Source organism: Polyodon spathula, chromosome 11, assembly GCF_017654505.1.
Source record: "Polyodon spathula isolate WHYD16114869_AA chromosome 11, ASM1765450v1, whole genome shotgun sequence".
In the NCBI taxonomy this organism is placed as follows: Eukaryota; Metazoa; Chordata; class Actinopteri; order Acipenseriformes; family Polyodontidae; genus Polyodon; species Polyodon spathula.
The window spans coordinates 12,011,975-12,032,894 of NC_054544.1; the positions used below are offsets into that span (position 1 = coordinate 12,011,975).

Sequence of the window (20,920 nt, forward strand, 5' to 3'; positions counted from 1 at the left end):
CTGTTGGTGTTGCGTCCCTTATAAAAGTTTACCATAGTGAAAGCAGAGCAGAGTGTAATAAAGCACAGTGAAGCATAGGTAAGCATAGTCGAGGTATGGTAATGCATATTAATAAACATGGCAAACCAGGGTAAACTATGGAAAATGCACAGTATAACCATGGCAAAAACATGGTAAAACTGCACAAATACTGTGCAAACTTTTATAAGGGGTGTGCTGTTCACAAGCACATCTTGCAAGCAATTGATAGTGTTACTCGATAAATTATTGTTATTAATAAAGTTACATAAATTGAATAAATTAAATATATGGCAACTGACAAAACTGTTAAAGACTGAATAAATCAAGATGTATACACATATATATATATATATATATATATATATATATATATATATATATATATATAAATTGTATAACAGTTGACCACGGGGGGGATTACAACAACCAACACAAATTTTGACCCAACCAAAGCAAGGTCCGTGACGGGGTTCCCCAAATAATGAAAATTTTCCCCCTCTTTGGCTTTAAACCCTGATGCGCTATTGACGGCCAAACTGTCCTGCGGGTTAAAACCAATGTGTCACAACGATTATCTTGGATAGTCCGGGCTTTCCTATCATTGTTTCGATTAATGACTCAAGACTTCTGGGAAAATCTGTATCAGCAGGTAAGGATTTTTTTTTTTAAAATCTGGAATGCATTCGTTCACTCATTTAAAATGCTTAGTATGCACTGTACCACATGTCCTGTTTCTTATGGTTTTCATGCCTTTTATATGTCATGTTTTTGTTTTGGTTTTTTCAGACCCTACGAGCAGCTGGGAAAACATACATGTTGTTCTTTGTGTTGGTCATTTTCCTGGGATCATTTTACCTTGTGAACTTGATTCTGGCTGTAGTTGCCATGGCCTACGATGAACAAAACCAAGCAACACTCGAAGAAGCCCAACAGAAAGAGGCAGAATTCCAGGCAATGCTTGAGCAACTGAAGAAACAGCAAGAAGATGCACAGGTTTATATTGATCTGTTCTTCTGTCATAGTCACTTTTGACCTCAAGTACTACAGTGTACTTAAATGCCAACACTTGAGAATGTAACATAAGTCCCCTTACAATATAAAGTTAATCATATCATAAAACAAATCAATGTACAGAGTCAAGTTGTTATAACCCCAGATTCCAAATCGCTCAATAAAATTGTGCATAACAGCTGGGTGAGCCAATCTCTGGATACATGTAAAACTCTTAAGCGAGACATAGATAGTTCCATAGAGTGCCTCCACTATATCTCTGTCACCATGGATACACATAGTTATGGAAATGATGTTTTTTAATTTCATGATCCTGTCTTACAATCAAAAAGTGGTCATCAGAGATGCTGTGGTGGTAAGGTGATCCGTAGCTTTTTTTTAAACAGGGGTAGGCAACATTGGCTACTGCAGCCCATTCCATTGGATGACCTTAATGAATTAATTGACTCTGCAAAAAAAAATGTAAGTAATAAGTGCCTGGATGGAACACAGTATTGCAATGGAATACACTGGAAGAGCCCATGTTACCTACCCCTGCCTGAAAGGTGTTCTTCAGAGTGAATGGCCAAGCAAAAACCCAATGTTTTAAAACAAAAACGGAGCTAGCCAAGTTTTCCCAGTTTGTTCATGAATACAGAGCCTGCAGGCTAGAGCTTGCTTTTTCACATGCATTACCCTGAATTGTGTTTAGTGGTGGGACACAGATTTCGATATCCATCAAGTATCAAGTTCTCTATGTCTCTGAATGCAGGCTGCCGCTGAAGCAGCAGTAGCAGCTGCAGCTGCCAATGGGTATGGTGAATACAGTGGAGGCTGCGAAGTCACTGAGAGCTCCTCAGAGGCATCAAAGCTCAGCTCCAAGAGTGCCAAGGAACGGAGAAACAGACGCAAAAAGAGAAAACAGAAATGTGAGGACAAAGAAAAAGGGAACATTGATACATTTCACAAATCAGAATCTGAAGACAGCATAAAAAGAAGAGGCTTTGGCTTTTCTATTGATGGAAACAGGCTTAGCTATGAAAAGAGATATTCCTCCCCAGACCAGGTAAGGGTCAAAAAATACTTTCATGACTAGCTTTAAAATGTGCTTTAGTATGGTACTGCAGAGCAATCATAAATACCTTATATTCTGTTAAGTATTAGGTTCAGTGCAGAACCAAAAACAGCAAAGCCATTTTTAATTGACCTAGTTTTCCTCTTCTGTACAGATGCATTAGTACATCTTTGTCAACTGTGGTGTCATTAAGATTACTCTATCATCTTCAAATATGTCAGAAACAGTCTTGTTTTGTCAAGACATCAGCTGTAAACCATTAAACAGAAATAATTTTGTTTTGTCAGTCTACATTCTGCCAGCACTTACCTTAGGGATTTTAAGCAAAACAGTTTTTTAAACAAGAGTTTAAATAGATTTGACCCTCTCGCCAGTGAAACCAAACATAACTCAGATAAATATCTCTTGCAGTCTCTGCTGAGTATTCGGGGCTCCCTGTTTTCTCCGCGACGCAACAGCCAAGCAAGCCTGTTCAGCTTTAGAGCACGCAGGGATGTAGGCTCTGAGAATGATTTTGCAGATGATGAACACAGCACCTTTGAAGACAGTGAAAGCAGAAGGGGTTCACTCTTTGTGCCACATATGCAGGACAGACGCAACAGTAACGTCAGCCAGACCAGTAGATCATCCAGAGTAATGCTTCCCATCAACAGAAAGATGCACTGCAACGTGGATTGCAATGGAGTGGTTTCACTAGTGGGTGGACGCATTGTGCCAGAGGTGATAATAGATATAAGAAAGATTTAAATAGTTGGCATAGGCAATATGGCCTTTGCTTACTGAACTGGGGTTAGCATACAGTAGATGCTTGGTTTGATTAAGTTCTACAGTGCATTAATGTTTTCTAATCTTAACCATCTAGTACTATTATTTTTTATTTTATATACTGCTGTACTTTATTTTACTATATTAAGGCTATTTAGCTATATATAATAATACATCCAAAACTTCAAAATACTTGATCAAAAATGTAATATAAAAAACAAAGGCACAGAGACAAACGTTTTGGCAAGTGCCTTTATCAGAGTACTTCACAAAGTAAATGTAAAGTCCCCACTCCCTATAAAATAAATGCATGTGAAAGACCAGCAATAACCCTGAAACATTTAGACCTTTCTGTTGGAATAAAATCAGTCACAAAATATGTCACATGTTGTTTCTAGATTTCAGCTATATATTTGAAATGTCAAAGCCTTAGGCAGGAAAAGACAATTTAGGAAGTTATACTTTATAGGCTGTATTTTTTTTAAGTTGTTTTGAATGGTTTTAATATTAAGGTTTTAATTACAGGCCACCACCACAACTGAAACAGAGACCAAGAAGAAAAGATTTGGGTCTTATCAGATGTCAATGGACTTTTTAAATGAGCCTAATGCAAGGCAAAGAGCTTTAAGTGTGGCAAGTATTTTAACAAACACTATGGATGGTATGTGCTATTTATTAAGCTGATATTTCCTACTGTATGTCAAATTCAAATACTTGGGACCAGGGGACACAGTTGGACATGAAGTGGAGAGAGACTTAGGACAGTGGGTAGAGCCCTTGATAAATTAAGAGAGTGGTAAGGGTATGCCATGGGTTATCTTACCATGTTGTTGGGTTATCTAACCATGTTGTTGAGTCATTGGGATAGTTTGGGCCAGACTTTACAAAATGTTCAGATTGTCCAGCTACTTGGAACTAGACAATCATTGAGGAGTCATTAGATTATTTTTGCAGTTATAGGCTGGAATACTGAAAATGTGTTGACAGGTCAAAATCAGTTTTCTACATGGGGGTTGATGGGGTTTATTTTTATAGACACATCAGAATGCGCCACAGCTGCATTTTATTTTGCATCAGTCACGTGATTAGAGCATATGCAACTCCCTTATTTTTGGTCATGCAGTCTATGTGGATTGTGTAAAATGCATATAAATAAAAATCCAGTCATCCAAAAAAATCCAGGTTGGTCAACATAACCTTTTAGTTTACAGGCCTTAGTGTATTATATATTTTACCTTATAATTCAATGCATTTTTTTCTTATTCAGAACTCGAAGAATCACGACAGAAATGCCCACCATGTTGGTACAAATTTGCAAACACTTTCCTCGTATGGGACTGCAGCCCGAACTGGCTTCGAATCAAGACGATAGTGAATTTAATTGTGATGGATCCTTTTGTAGACCTTGCAATCACTATCTGCATTGTTTTGAACACATTATTCATGGCCATGGAGCATTATCCAACGACCCCAGAGTTTGACAATGTGCTGTCTGTGGGAAATCTGGTAAGTACTATATCATTGTTTGTTGCTTTTGATACACATATTTATGCTGTGGTAAAAACTGCATATTATCATCAAAAGAACACCGATAATGCGTGTCCTCCCCTCTTCTAGGCTGAGACAGAAGTTTTGATTCCAGCTTTTGTTTTGTTTGTCTTGATTACTATAATAACATGGCATATTGGAAGGTTCTTGCTTTGTGTCTTATTAACATATTTATTTGTATTTGCTGTTTAGTTACTGTTTGTTAATCTATTTTATTTTATTATTATTATTTTGTAGGTGTTTACTGGAATTTTCACTGCAGAAATGATTTTAAAAATTTGTGCTATGGACCCCTACTATTATTTTCAAGAAGGCTGGAACATTTTTGATGGTATTATTGTGAGCCTAAGCTTAATGGAGCTTGGTCTGGCAAATTTTGAGGGACTGTCTGTACTGAGGTCATTCAGACTGGTAAATATGTATTTAAGAATATGTTATTGTCTATGTTATCCTTTCTCTAATATCTGTTTGACAGAAAAAGAGAAGAGGAATATTCTGTTATTTTTCTGGTATAGATAAATGGTTGTATCCTTGTTCATTTGAATTACATTACAATAAGGAAGTGGAAGAAACTTTTGCATGTTACAAGACTAATAAAACATTTAAATTAGGTGCATGTACAATTACATTTCTAAGTTAGTTCTCATTGATCTGTTAAGAACATAATTCTCAATTTCAGCTGAGGGTGTTTAAATTAGCCAAGTCCTGGCCAACTTTGAACATGCTCATCAAGATCATTGGCAATTCTGTGGGAGCTCTTGGAAACTTGACTTTGGTGCTCGCCATCATCGTTTTTATTTTTGCTGTGGTGGGAATGCAGCTGTTCGGAAAGAACTACAGAGACTGCGTTTGCAAAATTGATGAGAATTGCGAGCTACCACGCTGGCACATGTTTGATTTCTTTCATTCCTTCTTGATTGTGTTCCGAGTCCTGTGTGGAGAGTGGATTGAGACCATGTGGGACTGCATGGAAGTAGCTAGTCAGAGCATGTGCCTGATTGTGTTCATGATGGTTATGGTGATTGGGAACCTTGTGGTAAGTAACCATGTTATGCTAACTTCTTAACGGTATTTTATTCTGGCTTTACTTCTGTACTCCCCATGTTCACTACACGTAGAAGTTTGGTGTAGTACTATTGATTCATTGGATTAAAGTTAAGAAATTCAAAAATCAATTGGTGAAAACCAATTGCTTTAAAAATTGTTTTTCGAGCGACATCACATCTTAGCATACTATTTGCAACACCCAATATGATTAAATGCATATAGGCCATCTGCTGCATATGGAACACTCATCTATTTCTATTGCAGGCTAGTATTTAAAGGTGTTTATAGTTATAAATAATATACAGATTGATCTATGAAATGGTTTGCAAATCTTTTTTTTTTTCTTTTCTTTTTTTTTAAATGCTGTTTGTGGTGCACTTTTATTTCTCAGGTGTTGAATTTGTTCCTGGCTTTGCTTCTGAGCTCATTTAGTGCAGACAATCTTGCTGCTACAGACGATGATAGAGAAATGAACAATCTACAGATTGCTGTGGGAAGGATTCAGAGAGGCATTGACTTCATGAAAAACACCCTCAGAGAATTCTTTCAAAACACCTGCATAAGAAACAAGAAGGTGCTTAATGAAATCAAACCCCTTGGAGAGCTGCACAACATAAAAGACAGCAGCATTTCCAATCACACAACAGTCGAGTTAATAAAGGAGCCAGATTTCTGTAAGGACGGCAATGGGACAACCAGTAGAATAGGCAGCAGTGTGGGAAAGTACATAATCAATGAAAGTGATTACATGTCCTTCATCCATAATCCTAGCCTCACGGTGACAGTGCCAATTGCAGTGGGAGAGTCCGACTTTGAGAACCTCAACACAGAGGAATTCAGCAGTGAATCAGACATTGAATGCAGCAAAGAGGTAGGGAAAAGTATTTCAGTTCCATCAAACTTCATGTTTTTAGTATTAGAGTTGCAGTTCTTAATACTGGTGGTTTCTTGTAAAGCAACCAAGTTCTATGCTGTATGGGTGAAGATTATATCAATAAATGTAGCAATAATGGTCATTTAAAAGATATGACTAGTACAGTGTTTGTACAATGTAGGTGTAAAATATCTAGGCTGAAAAACTTAAGTTTGCATTTTTGTTGCAATACGTTTGGTTTTAGGTTAAGTAGTAGACATCAGCTTTAATACAGTGTATCAGAATTGTATTATTTCAGGTAGTCCAAATGGGCATTTAGATGTAAACTATTATAGTAATACTACCTTTTGGTATTGATATATAAGTGGAGCAGCTATTCTGAATGTGTTCACTTAAGCAGCCCCTGATAATGAATGTGCCCACTAGGCCAAAAAGACTGTAATTTGTTGTGTCTGGCTGACCTGAGCAAGAGGCTAAGGGAATGAAGATTACACACTGGGCTTTTTGAGGTTATTGTTAAATTCAGTATTCATGCTCTGGGTAAACTGGATTTGCAAAATGAGGAAATTAGGTAATTAATGTTTCTGCTAATGCCTTTGTAAAGTATAGTATTTGCACAGAGTTTGAGTGTTAGAAATGATGGATAAATAAGGAGGCCTTAGTAGTCAGGATACCCTGTCCGTTTTTTGTGTGTTTTTGTTTTTGCAAAATTCCACTGGAAAAGAATAGAAAAATTGCTGATGAAATTAATTGCTTGTTTTGTTTTTTTAAATTGCTCCCTGTGCAATAATGTTGGAAAGTGTACCTTAGTGGAAGATATTTGAAATGATTTTGGTGATTGTACTCACTTGCGTTTAAAAACTATCCAATTAAATATGATATAGTAAATATTGTAAAAGATTTTCCTTAGAACCACTTTTAAAATGTATTATGAATAGGGCTTCTAATTTTTGGTGTTTTACCCACACTTTCACGTACTCCTTTAAGAATTCCATTGATACCCGTTAAGCCATGTGTGTATCTCAATCACAACTAAAATCACAACATGTTAATAAGCAACTAATCTTTATTAAATCTATAATGAAAAACAAAGTGTTTTATACTGGAGCTGTTCTATTACAATCGTTTTGCGGAACTGTATTTACCTCACCTCTGCTTTTAAATGAAAAAGTAAGACTTACGATTCAATAGCCCATTTAGTTGTTTCACATTAAAAAAAAATTCAAAAACTATATTAAACCAATTTTATTATTAACACGTTTCTCAGTTGTGATTGAGATACATGAATGGCTGATCAAGTATCAATTGGATTTTTACAAGAGAGTAGAAAACTCAGGGTAAAACATTAGAGTCCGGGCTATTTTCTCCTGTTCTTTTTTTATTTATTTATTTATTTTATTTTACTGTTGTTAGATTTGTGACTCTAACTCTTTAACTATAAATGTCACAGGTACATGTCATACATGAAATGAAAAAAAAAAAAATAGTGAAATAGTCTGAAACTCACCCTGTTCAGTACAGATAACAACAACCACAGATAAAGAGAGACACTTTTTAGAAAGAAAAAAAAACATTATTTATTGTGTGTGTGTGTGTGTATGTATATATATATATATATATATATATATATATATATATATATATATATATATATATATATATAGGCATGTTAGCTCAAATCGAGTTTAGGTTGTCACGTGTTACTTCAAGTTGTAGAGATCTTGTACCTTTAAATGATGGCCACGGTTTATATGTTTTCACAAGGTGTTCGTGGTTTTGTTTTGTTTTTTTAAAAAAACAACACAAACAAAAATAATATTAAAAATAAACCATTCAAATTATTCGTCCCAGATGCCCTGATCATGTGGCACAAGATGCGACTGTTCACTATGGCTCGAATAGCCAGCAAGGTGGCGACCAGGGCAGCATAACCCAAAACCTCTTGTGCATCTGACCCACAAACATGGAAAAAAGGATATATATATATATATATATATATATATATATATATATATATATATATATATATATATATATATATATATATATATATATAAAAATAGATCCTTGTGCCTTCGATGTCGCCACTGCTCTTATTTTGTATGAAAATGTTTGTTTACTGCACAAGGTAGGTCTGAATCTCAGCACAGCAGCACATTTCTAAAACACTTGGATTGAAGGCTGTCTCCTAATATGGTCATCTACCGGAAATGTAATATTGGGCGGACCCTAAAAGGTTATTGTTGTTGACACATTGCTCTGCCTTAAAGACTGCACAAGAATCACAATAACTTTTAATTAAAAATTAAACAGGATAGCTGTGAATTAACAGTCAACAATATACTAAAGGTTACAGTTCTATTATATTACCATTCAATTTATTCAAACAGTTGTTGAAAATAAACAGTAATTGTCAATTAAAATTCCCTTTAAACATACTTCTTCATAATGTGTTTTTAACTCTTACTGGGTCCTCTATAGAAGCAAGTGAAAAGAGTGGAATAAAACAATAACGGATCAAACTAGCACAAAACTTACCTAAGCACAGTATTTTGTGTTGTTCTTTGTACTGATAAGAATGTGCATGTCATTAATGGCTGCTTCTTCGAGGCCTGTATGAATGGTATAGAAAAATGGTATCATGGGATTTCATGGCCTTTCTGGATTGCAGATTGTCTTCCTGTCTGTTCTGTCTGCCCTGTGCAATTAGCACAGTAGATGTAATGGAGCCATCAGATCAGTATGAGTACAGATAGATGGCTGAACAAACGTTTGTACTGAAGAGCACTTCTCTCGGGGGGTGCCGCTTCTATGTTATTTGTTTGATATCTGCCAATATGTTGTATAAATGGTTCATTTGAGTGTGGGATTTTACCAAGCTTAACCTATCTGGTTATTATTGCAGCTGTTTTCAAGAAGCTCCCCAGGTTTGCATTGAGAAGAGACTTGTAAGACCAATTTATTGTACATAACACTAACATACAATGATTGCCAATGCCATATAAGGAAAAACAAATCAGGATTGCTGATTTTTCTTTATATATGCCTGATCATGTTACATACCCCTTTTTTGTTTCATTTGTTTTGTTTTTCTTTATTTCATTTTAAGTTCAACATTAGCTTCTTGGCTATATTAAAATAACTGCTGAATGAGCAGTTCCACCTTTTCCACTGGTATTAAAACCTCATTCTGTTTGATGACATTTTTCAAACATGATTGTTCAATATTCAATGGGCACTTAAAGCTTGATAAAGCACAGTTATACAAATACATGGATTTTGCCTTTGTGTACCAAAATGCATTTGTACACTGGTTCATTGCCCGTCATTACTACAGCATTTAACTATAAATGCTGCTCATAATAATGGAATGATGAATGCAAACCATTTAAACATTGCGCATTTCAGAAACCTGCAATAGACTTCAAGTGCATTATGATCCAAACTGTAAAATTAGCAGGGATTCAAATAATCATAATAATAATAAAAACAGACTTTGGCGTTCGTTTTATCACAAGAGCAGAACTGCTGTAAAGTCTTGAACCCCACTTAGGCCACTTTGTCTTTTTAAGTTGACTGTTATTGAGGCCTCAGGGTCATTATTTGGAGCCCTGGTGTATTTTGATGTATTTCGGTGTGTTTCACCTAGTTTCAGATTCAAATATTGCAGGATTCATGAGCATATGCTTTATTTTCATGTTAAACAAAGAACAATGAATACATTCTAGATGAGATGGTGATGGTGATAATGACATTTAAGGTTAGAAGAAATGTATATAGTCCCAACTACTGTTATATAGCATGCTTACACCACCCCCTTCTCTGCATTAGCTGGAGATCACAGCAGCCATTACTAATATACTATTATATTGTACATGTATATGATACAGCCAGAGTTTTGGAATGTAAGAAACTAATATAACAGAGTGGTACACATACTTGCAATGTTTGTATTGGAAAAAGATTGGCGATTTATCAAACATTACACTATGTAACACAATTTTTGTTCCTGGGTAGTAAGTGTTATTTTCTAATTGCTTATGCCTCAAAAGTATAGGAAATGGCTATTATTCTCCACAAACTTTGCTTTTGTGACCAGGACAGTGATATTTCAAAATATCACTATTTCCAATGGGAAAACGGGCAAAAGATTTAGAAGTGAGTAGTTTTTACAGTATAATCGTAAATCTCGAAAAACTACTCACTTCTAAATCTTTTGTAGTCATTTTTGTATTACTTTAGTATAAATACATGTTAATTTGGATTCATATGTTGTTTTTTCCTGACTTTATGTGAACGAAAAGACACACATTTGCCCGTTTTCCCATTGGAAATAGTGATATTTTGAAATATCACTGTCCTGGTCACAAAAGCAAAGTTTGTGGGGAATAATAGCCATTTGCCACTTTTGAGGCATAAGCAATTAGGAAATAACACTTACTGCCCAGGAACAAAGAAAAAAAAAATTGTTACACGGTGTTATTAATCTTTTCTACACTGTTCTGTTTAAATATAGAAGGTGTAGTTGTTTAGTTGTAGTCTGTTCTATGGGTGTGTCTTATAAAATGTTATAAAGTCTATTTTGCTTTCTAAGCAGTAATGGAGCTTAAATATATATTTCTGTTCTGCTCACAGAATAGTAAACAAACTTCAATTTAGAAAGAAGTTTGTTGATGGAAGATTGGAATTAAGAATCAATTTATACTTATTAAAATTGCTGCCTGTTTTTTTTTTTTTTTTTTTTTGTTTTTTGTTTGTTTTAAATCATCTTAAATGTATAGTTAAGCCTCCATGTTACTATGTCAAGTATGGGTACCAATATAATCTATTTTGCACACAAAAAATCTACACCCCAGCCTCTCAGACAGTGTACAGTAGTGGTGCTGTTAAGCTAATGTGAAAATCTCCCTTTTTAAAACGACTGAAGCTTGGATAGTGCTTACAAACAAGTGAATGGAATTATGTATTTTCATGTCAATGTAGAACTGGTAAATTAAGATTGTCTTCTGATCAATCTTTTGATCACACAATGCAGTTTAATCTGCAATAGACATGAAAATACCTATATGCACTTTTCTATAGGTTAGGTCACAGGTTTGGATGAAAACCACACTGTTAATATTGCATGCCATATAGTTTGTGAATAAATAATTTGAGTAAAAGTAATCATACCTACAGCCTATGCCTAATATGTCTGCATACTGTACATATCTAAGATACCTACATAGTTTAAAAAGTTTGTTTTGGAAACATTGTTTTTTGTAGGTATTTTTGATGGTCTTAGCATGAAATTGATTACAACAAGAAACAGCTAACTGGATTCCAACCCAGTGAGCTTACCTATAGGAAAGTAGCCTTGCATTGACTGTTTATCAAAATAAGCAAGGAATTTAGTAACACGTGAATGCTTGCCCGGTAGTCACTGCACATCAGTTCTGTTGTAAAGGCTATATATTAGTATTATTATTGCAGCAACTAAATCAGTTCAGCTCCTCTGAGGGAAGTACTGTCAACATCCAACCACTTGGAGAAGGAGAGCCGATAGAAGTGGAACCTGAGGAAGCCCTGGAGCCTGAAGCCTGTTTCACCGAAGGTGGGTGTAAACAAATTATTTGGCAGCGTGTTTGCCTGTCATAACATGGAAATCTGTATTCTGATTTCATGTTAGGGCCTTGTTAAGATTGATTTACTGGAATATCATTAATGCCATTGATTGTTTTCATTATGAAGCTTGGCTTTCTGAAATGCAGAAGAATGTGAGCTCTGTCTATCAAAATAATTGACAGTCTAAGTGTTCTGCATAGCACAGTGTGAAAGCGGAATATTAAATATTTGTAATTGATTTTGATCTGCTTCCTATCTGCGGTTTCTGTCAGTGGTTTTTGCAAATGAACTATATCAGCAGTGTGTTAGCTCATAATCGGTCTCTTCGGTGATTCAGCTCATGTGGAAATAATTATTCCCTTCCCTGTGCATTAGAATCCAGATATATCCTACTAATTGTGTTAAATATTACAATACCATAATATTAAAAAATATAATTTAGTTCAGTTTCCATATCAATATTCTCAAAGCTGAGAATTATATAAAATCCTGCCATACACAGGGTTTTTTTTAACAAAGATTCAGACTTCCTTTGTAATATGTACTGTATGCTGTACTGTACTGGCCTATTTAACTTGATACATATTAAACAGCAAGAATGTGATTCTTTTTTTTAGGCTGGGGGCTGGCAGGCATTCAGGAGCCAAAGGGTTAAGAAGCTCTGAGAAGCCCAGGCATCCTAGTAGTTGCTGTTCAATCTGTATCAAGTTACGGTTTTTGTAACTGTAAACACACCAAATTGTTCAATATTCAGTTCAGTATTTATCGATTACAAATGCATGCAAGTAGAACCAAATGTGTGTCACTATGTTGTGGTTCTGAAGCTCTTAACATTATATTGGCACCTCGTGGTTAAAATTACTGACACAAAAAAATCCCAGCTTGAAACAAGTTACAGTTAATAGAGCATAAACCTAATTCTGACTTGGAGATAATTATATAGATTAAAGTTGTTTGTAACAGAGAACAATAATATAAAATTGGTTGTTTGGTTAAGTGGTAATATCTCTTCACGTGAGCTCTCAGTGGGCCCTGTAAACTATACATCTATTATTTGACAAAATGTCTAGACATCCCATTATCCTTTTTATCCTATTTTTTTTCCTGCCTATTGCATTTCAATGATGTCATTAGTATCCTATATCTTAATATCCTATATAGGATATTACTGTAATCTACTCTTTAAATTATGCTGATACTTTTTTTGATCAGTTTACATAAGAACTTTTACACAGCTTTGAGAAAGACAATTGGGAAGTGCTAGTTTCCAATGAGCACACAATATGCTTTGAAAGTTATAAGAGGATCATTTAAAGTGATTGAACAGATTAGAACTAGCAACAGTAATAATGAATGTAGTTCACTTGTGAACCCTTTACCACAATGTAAGTATTGTCACGACAGTAGTAACAAAGGTCCTGTTGGAACCTTTAGGCAAAGAATGCAGTGAAATTATTATAGTTAATTAATTACATGAATTAACACAGTCAAATGGTTGTCTTGAAGGTGTGGACCAACACACTGCTTAAAGAACATAATGAGCGGTTAAAGCATTGATAATTCTTAATTAAATAACCTTCTATGCGTTCCCTTTTATTTTGTGTAGTTTTGAGTGATTTTGCCCTGCAGTTGTGCTTCCAGTCAGCCATTCAGTGTGTGTGTCTTCTGCGAAGAAGCCATTTTCTGGTACCTTTGCCTCCAGGGGGGTCCAGCAATCTGTTTAACTGAAGCAAAAACTGGGAAGCTTGCATCACAGTGTTTTGATTAGGAAGTGGTTTTCTCTCACTAGGCTTTATAGATAGCTACCATAAGTTGGGACGCGCTGTCTAAAATGTATATATTTTTTTTGTTTTTTTAACCTGAAAGCATGTCAGAGTGGTTACGCTATGAAATGCAGGTGGTGTGACAATGCATGTTACAGTATGATTAATGGAAATACTGTAGCGTGTTTTTAATAACAAAATCTGTCAGAAATGTGCATCTTATCTATATATGTACATTTTATTTATTTATTTATGTTTTATTAATTTAGGATGTGTACGGAAGTTCCAGTGCTGTCAGGTGAACATAGAGAAAGGCAAATGGAAAATGTGGTGGAACCTGAGAAAAACGTGTTTCCGGATTGTCGAACACAACTGGTTTGAAAGTTTCATCATCTTTATGATCCTTCTCAGCAGTGGTGCATTGGTAAGTGCAGCTGTTATTGTAAGGAGTATTGTGATATTCTACCTTCTCTCTTAAGAATTAATTAGATATTAAAGTAGAAAAGCGTCCCATTTTCATGTTTTTCATTCCTTGATTCAGCAGTTATACCCCTATTAGATGTAGGCATCTGTACATCTACTGTGTCAGTACTATTCAATAGAAAGCATCTCAGAAAAGTACACTTAAGGGAGTTGAAGACAGGTTGTGAAGTCATTAATGTAGTTTAATGGCCTACTAACCATGTCAACAAGGATTTGTGGTTTTCCCAAACAGATTTCTATTTCTATAAATCTTCCAATCTTAGGAAGACAAAAATAAATAGTTTCAAACCAATTCTCTTATCAGCATGTTGGGAATGCTTTATGTCATCTACCGTGCATGCTTCTGATAGTCTATTCCTTACCTGTTTGATATTCTGCCATGGGTCTGCTGTGTGATTATATGCTATTATTCCTGCTTGGAATTTTTTTCTGCTATGTTTACTAACTTTTCCAGAAGAAAATGCTTCTGAAAACACTCAAGGCTGTGGGTAAGTAATGTGGCATAAGCTTAGACGAACAATGCTTCAGCTATGGGCGTCAAAATCAGAAGCTATTTTTTTTCTGGAATAGCTGAACATAGAGAGAATATTATTAAAATGTATAATAGTATACCTTTAAAAATGTTATCTATTGCATCATTTAAGATGCAGGCTTCAAACCATGTCCTCAAGTTGCAATATATTCAATGCATAATAAAACATATCCAGAAGTATATCATATAACGGTAACACTTAAACATCAGAATACATTACTGCAGGTATCATGCTTGCTAACTGAAAAGGCGTGCCGAGTTGAAGCAAGTGCACTAAAAACAGGATATGTTATTTAGCAGACATGCTATTATCAACTAAAGATGCTAACTGTGTGATAACTACGAAAATAGCCTGCACATGGCAACTGTTAATACCTTTGCTGTCATCCTTTTAAAGTTTTATCACATTGAATGAAAAAAAAACTAAGAGAGCGTTTTCATGCAGGCCTTTGAAGATATTTACATTGAGCAGAAGAAGACCATCAAGATCATGCTGGAATATGCTGATAAAGTCTTTACCTACATCTTCATTTTGGAAATGCTTCTGAAGTGGGTGGCCTATGGGTTTGTGAAGTATTTTACCAATGCCTGGTGCTGGCTGGACTTCCTGATTGTTGATGTAGGTATTCTTACTTTAAATCCATGCCAATGTTACAATGTTGTAAGGTGATACATTTGTATCCTACAGAGGCCAGGTGGTCCTGTTTAAATGCAGTGGTTTCCATGACTTCACAAATATGTCAGATAATGATAGGTTAATTAATCTATTAGTGTTAAATGCCTCTGAGACATATAGATTACATAAAAAGCTAAAATAATACAAATGTCATGTAGCATAATGACAATATATGTACATTAAGCATTGTGTTCGCCCGGTTTGGTTTTTGTGCTGTTTTTCTGGGTTTTTTGTATATACATTTCACAATGCACTGGTTTACATGATATCATACGTGCTAACACTTTAATAATGTGTATTCTCTTCTTTCTTTAGTTGCAGTGATGGACTTGTATTGGCTACAGTATCAGCAGCTTCACAAAGTATTGGACAGACACTGATATTACCATTTACTAATGCTGCACTAGTCCAGCATATTTGAAGTTGCTTGTTTCCAATCTATACAATAAAACCTGTGAATAATGTTTACTGACATTTAACATTACTGATGATACAGCATCATTTTAAATTAATATTACATTCATTAATAAAATTACTAATTATGTTATAAATTTGGATCTTGTTACTATCTAAGATGTTCAGATAAGCTTCAAATGATGTTTAATGTTTTACAGCCTGGGCCATTTTGCTTTACATATTGGATTAATTGGAAGGCTGCCTTTTCGATACAAGGAGGTGTCATAAACTAGACATACACGTTTTAAGAAAACCTAATTCCCTTTAACTAAATTATCGTAAATACAATAATAATAGTATATTATAGTGTAGCACAAAATAATAATAATAAAAATCATCATAGCTTGCATATTCCTGGTTTCAATCCACCTTCAACCATTTAATAAAATTGTGTAAGGCATGTGAATAATGTAAAATTATTTGAAACAGAAATTCTGATAGCTTGCAGTAGTCTAATATTTGTTGACATTTTTTCACAATAACAGAATATAAAACTAAACTGTTGTCCATGTGAAATTCATTATTCAGGTTAACATATTTCCTTGGATTACTTTTTCTTTATAACAATTCACAGTCCACTTTAAAAAAACTGTCAATGGATGCTGCTGTTGAATGTATTTCGTTACAAGGCAACTCGCCAGCAATAGTAACAAAGCCATTTAACAATCCCATTGATTCTGGTAGATTGTTTATCATTTCCCTGCTGGCCGTGGCACTGGGATATTATCAGCTGGCTGCTGTCAGGTCTCAAGAGAGCACTGAGGCCTCGAGGAGTAATTTCAAGATGTGATGCGGCCAACACCTGGTCGGGCAAATAGTACATCCTCACTTTTCTTTGTTAGTTGTAAGCCACTACTTATGCACCTCTTTTTTTTTTTTTGACATGTTTTCCCACAACTAACATTTCTTAAAAATCTTGATAAGAATCCCTGGAGGAAAATGTCCCACCGGCATGTTCAGAAGAATGTCTATTTCGGCTGGACACTCAAAATCAGACTTTTCAGAATCATTGCTTTTGTTTTTATGTAGGTGTCTTTAATCAGCTTAACAGCCAATGCCTTGGGCTACTCGGAACTGGGTGCCATTAAGTCTCTTAGGACGCTACGAGCATTGAGACCTTTAAGGGCCCTGTCACGGTTTGAAGGGATGAGGGTAAGATGAAAAGAAAGAAAGAAGAACCAAAAGTATTGCATGCATATGAGTGGGAGGCCTTGCATGTAAAACAGAACTCAGGAAGAACTGTAATACTGTATCTATCTTTCACCCTTTCACATTTTACACATTAAGATGCTTCCCTACATTCAATTTATATGCTACCATAAAAAACATTATTATTCTGATTGGTCATACCAAAAAAACATATTCTGTTCTCAAATACCAATTACTATTAGATTGATATTTTTGATGGTTGGTTACAATTTGCCAAAAAAGGCTGTGTAATTTCCAATTACATGTATCTTATTATTTCAGAGCCTGTCAGTAAGACAATTCCTACTGTCTTTGCACTGATATGCAGTCAAGATTTGCTTTTTTCTGAGTTGTCTTATGTTCATTTTGATCTAAATGTGTGTCCTGTGTACTACCTTGGCAATGATTGATAATGTAACTGATGATAAAGACTGGTGTCAGTGCTGTAAAATGTCAATGGGGGATCTTTAATGTTGTGCCTCGAATCACATTTTAGAAAAGTGTTACCTGGTTGAAATCAGTGCACCAAACAGCTACATAAACAGTTTAACGTTTGAGTTTGAAATGCAGTAACTTGTTGAAGGTCATTAAATAAGTGCATGCTTAATTATACTAGTCTTACAGTCAGAAATATTAAATATTGTTTATTTCTGCAATTGAAAATCAATGTTTTTTTTTTTCTCATCTGCATGGCTAAACTCTTCATCATTTCATTCTGATCACAGGTGATGTTTTATATTGTATTGCATTTTTATGTGGCTTGCTGGTATTTAACATATTTTCTTTATTAGTATTTTTTTTTTCATTTGCAGTAAACAGATTTTGTGGCTTCATCGTGCTGCTACAAGGTTTTTCTTTTTTTTTTTCAAATACCGTCAGTATCATTTTGTGACTTCCTTGAATTAGCAGCCCCTTTATTTTCCTTGTAGCTTTCCATAACTAGCATGTTCTGGATTATATTCACAATTGTATGAGTTGTTTATTGCTTTTGTCTGTCTTTTCCTATTTATTTATATAATTAAGAATCCTAATAAATAATAAATGTTGTTAAACATAATATTACTGTTTTCCCTAATTGCTTGTTTTGCTTTGATCTAGGTGGTCGTCAATGCTCTTCTTGGAGCAATTCCATCCATCATGAATGTGCTCCTGGTCTGTCTTATATTCTGGCTCATTTTCAGTATAATGGGTGTGAATTTGTTTGCTGGGAAGTACTATCACTGTGTTAACACCACGGATGGAGAGCGCTTCCCGATTAGTGTTGTTTACAACAAGAGCGAATGCCTAATGCTCAACCAGAGTGCCCGCTGGAAGAACGTGAAAATCAACTTTGACAACGTGGGGGCCGGTTACCTGGCTCTACTGCAAGTGGTAAGACTGGATTCCTGCGAGCACAGCTGAGGCCAAAAGATTTGCATCCCAAAACATTTTAGGATTGAGACATAAGCACAAAAATTTAAACTTTAGGAACATAATTTAGATATTTTATTTGACATCAAGTAATCAAAGAAAGCAGAAAGTGAAATTGAAAAACTACCGGAAGCCATGCTAGTAGTACAGTATTAGATGTTAGATTTCGAAATGACAATTTCAGGTATATGGAAAAGTACAAAGCGGTATGCAATTCAACATGTTAACGGAACGTTATTCAGCAGGTTCCATTTGACTTTACGAAGCTAAATTAGTTCATTCTACCGGGTGATGCAAAACTTTTGGCCATAGCTGTACAGTAGGCTACTGTTGAAGACTGTTTCAAAGATCATTTGATTTCTCTGTAGTCTTTCCCATAAAGGTACCTCTTTATACTGCACTAATGTCAGGGGCAGGGAAGGTTGCATTAATGTTAGGGTTCAGAGTCAATAGTGGTTTGTATTCTCATTCCCATTTAAACATTTCCATTTAAATTCTCTAAGGTTCACAATTGATGAGACCCTTACCATAATACAGTAATAATCAGAGCACAATTATTATAATAATAATAATAATATTATTATTATTATTATTATTATTATTATTATTATTATTATTATTATTATTATTATTATTATTGTTATTGTTGTTTACTGGCTAAAACTTCACTCTGTCGTACACGTTGAGGTTAATATAAAGACATTTTACCACTTAGTAGTATAACCAGATGCACATGTTTTTCTCATGTTACCTAGCATCCTTGTTAAAGGTTTGGTGGTGGGTACTCTAGTAAGACAGTGCAGTATCCTCATCAGCTTTCACTTCTAAACAAAATACAGGCATTCTAAAGGCGTATTTATTCACTATGAAGTAGCTCGGCAGGAATTCGAGCCCTAGGAATTTATTTCATCTTCCTAAAATAATGCATTCATAAAGCTGTAAAATGCCCAGAAGAATGCCTTATTTAAATCAATTATGAAGCTTTTAGAGTTATCTCTACAGATGTTTATTTGAGATGTGAGGCATACACTTGGGCTATTAGATGGATGGATGGTAGGAAATATTGTGCTACTATTTATGTATTTGTATTTATTATTGATGATTAATCACTAATACCAAGGTCTCATTCAGTCTGCAGTCTGAAATACGACATATCAAAACGATTTAATGGTTTGTACAAAGGCCTAGATAAGCGGTAGATTCACAGTTCTGGATGTCCGAACATGGCCTTACCACCTTTGTTAACAAGTTTATGTGGAGTATATTGTAGCCTGTAAATGTGTGTATTTGAAATAGATATTGACACTGTTCAGAATGCTCTTATCTGTATTTAGAATGAAAATGGAATGCTGTGGATGACAGGAGATATAAAAGGGAGAAAAAACAAACAAAGTGTCAGCTTTGATTTTTCTTCTTTAATTTCCAGAGGTTGTTGTGCCTGAATACATTATGTCGGACAGTATTGTATACCGTACCGCATCCCTGTGTGTCTGAAACCTGTTTTCACTGTTATATATTCACAGGCCACATTCAAAGGATGGATGGACATTATGTATGCAGCTGTGGATTCACGTAAAGTACGTTTCTGCTTGTCAACTCCCATATGGAAAGAAAATATATTTTATATGTTGAAAATGTATTCTCTTTCCATATGGGCTAAAACTTAGCTCTGGATATTAGTTCACATAACAAAATCCCCACACTGTTTATCCTAATGGTAGACTTACTTGAGAGAGGTATAGGACAGTTGATGAGGGGAAGCTTTTTATGCAACCTACCTGGTACAGACAGACCCAGATCTGTCACTTACCTTTCATGAGCAATACATTAATCAAAATGTAATGTTTCTATCAGAGGAAGATCAGGTACAGAATAGAATCAATGGTTTGAATCACTACATGTACCTGTAGTAAGAGATTACAGATAATGCTGGTCATGAATTACCTGTGTGGGACTTTGCTTTTAGGTTTAGATAGTGTAGTAAATAATATTTTCAAAAGTACACTGTTAAATTTATCAGTGTCCAACTGAACTGAAGAAAGTTTATTTTTAGTTATACTGAGTTGGGAAATAAATAACTTAACTTTATAAAGATACGTTAATTTATTAATGTAGCTTGACAGAGTTAAATAGTGTTAAAATGTACAAGCATACCACAAATGATCAATACACTGTTAACTGATGTTTACTTTTTCAGTTCGACGAACAGCCTGATTACGAAGTTAATCTGTATATGTACCTGTACTTCGTTATATTTATAATCTTTGGATCCTTCTTCACATTAAACCTTTTCATTGGTGTCATCATCGACAACTTCAATCAACAGAAGAAAAAGATAAGTATTTCACTATTACCCCAGCAAAAGTAGATGGAGATGGGGAATTAAAAAAAAAAGTGAAAATTATAACACTGTTCCTTTGTTATTTTGCTGTCTGAATTTTGAAATATTGAGAGTAGTGAAAAACTAAAGATTGTAACGCAGTAAAGT

At 34.9% G+C, this 20,920-nt stretch overlaps 1 protein-coding gene across 1 annotated transcript in view; it reads left to right on the forward strand.

The window, feature by feature from the left end:
* The window catches only part of LOC121323289 (sodium channel protein type 2 subunit alpha-like), a 42,999-nt gene that overhangs the window by 16,591 nt on the left and 5,488 nt on the right, over positions 1–20,920 (forward strand). Inside the window, exons 9-24 of the mRNA XM_041264261.1 lie at positions 544–670; positions 808–1,014; positions 1,784–2,077; positions 2,498–2,806; positions 3,377–3,512; positions 4,119–4,357; positions 4,637–4,810; positions 5,079–5,435; positions 5,838–6,317; positions 11,793–11,913; positions 13,957–14,111; positions 15,148–15,321; positions 16,864–16,986; positions 18,121–18,393; positions 19,956–20,009; positions 20,630–20,767. Of these exons, the coding sequence (XP_041120195.1) occupies positions 544–670; positions 808–1,014; positions 1,784–2,077; positions 2,498–2,806; positions 3,377–3,512; positions 4,119–4,357; positions 4,637–4,810; positions 5,079–5,435; positions 5,838–6,317; positions 11,793–11,913; positions 13,957–14,111; positions 15,148–15,321; positions 16,864–16,986; positions 18,121–18,393; positions 19,956–20,009; positions 20,630–20,767 (3,361 nt within the window). The remainder of the gene's footprint in view (positions 1–543; positions 671–807; positions 1,015–1,783; positions 2,078–2,497; positions 2,807–3,376; positions 3,513–4,118; positions 4,358–4,636; positions 4,811–5,078; positions 5,436–5,837; positions 6,318–11,792; positions 11,914–13,956; positions 14,112–15,147; positions 15,322–16,863; positions 16,987–18,120; positions 18,394–19,955; positions 20,010–20,629; positions 20,768–20,920) is intronic.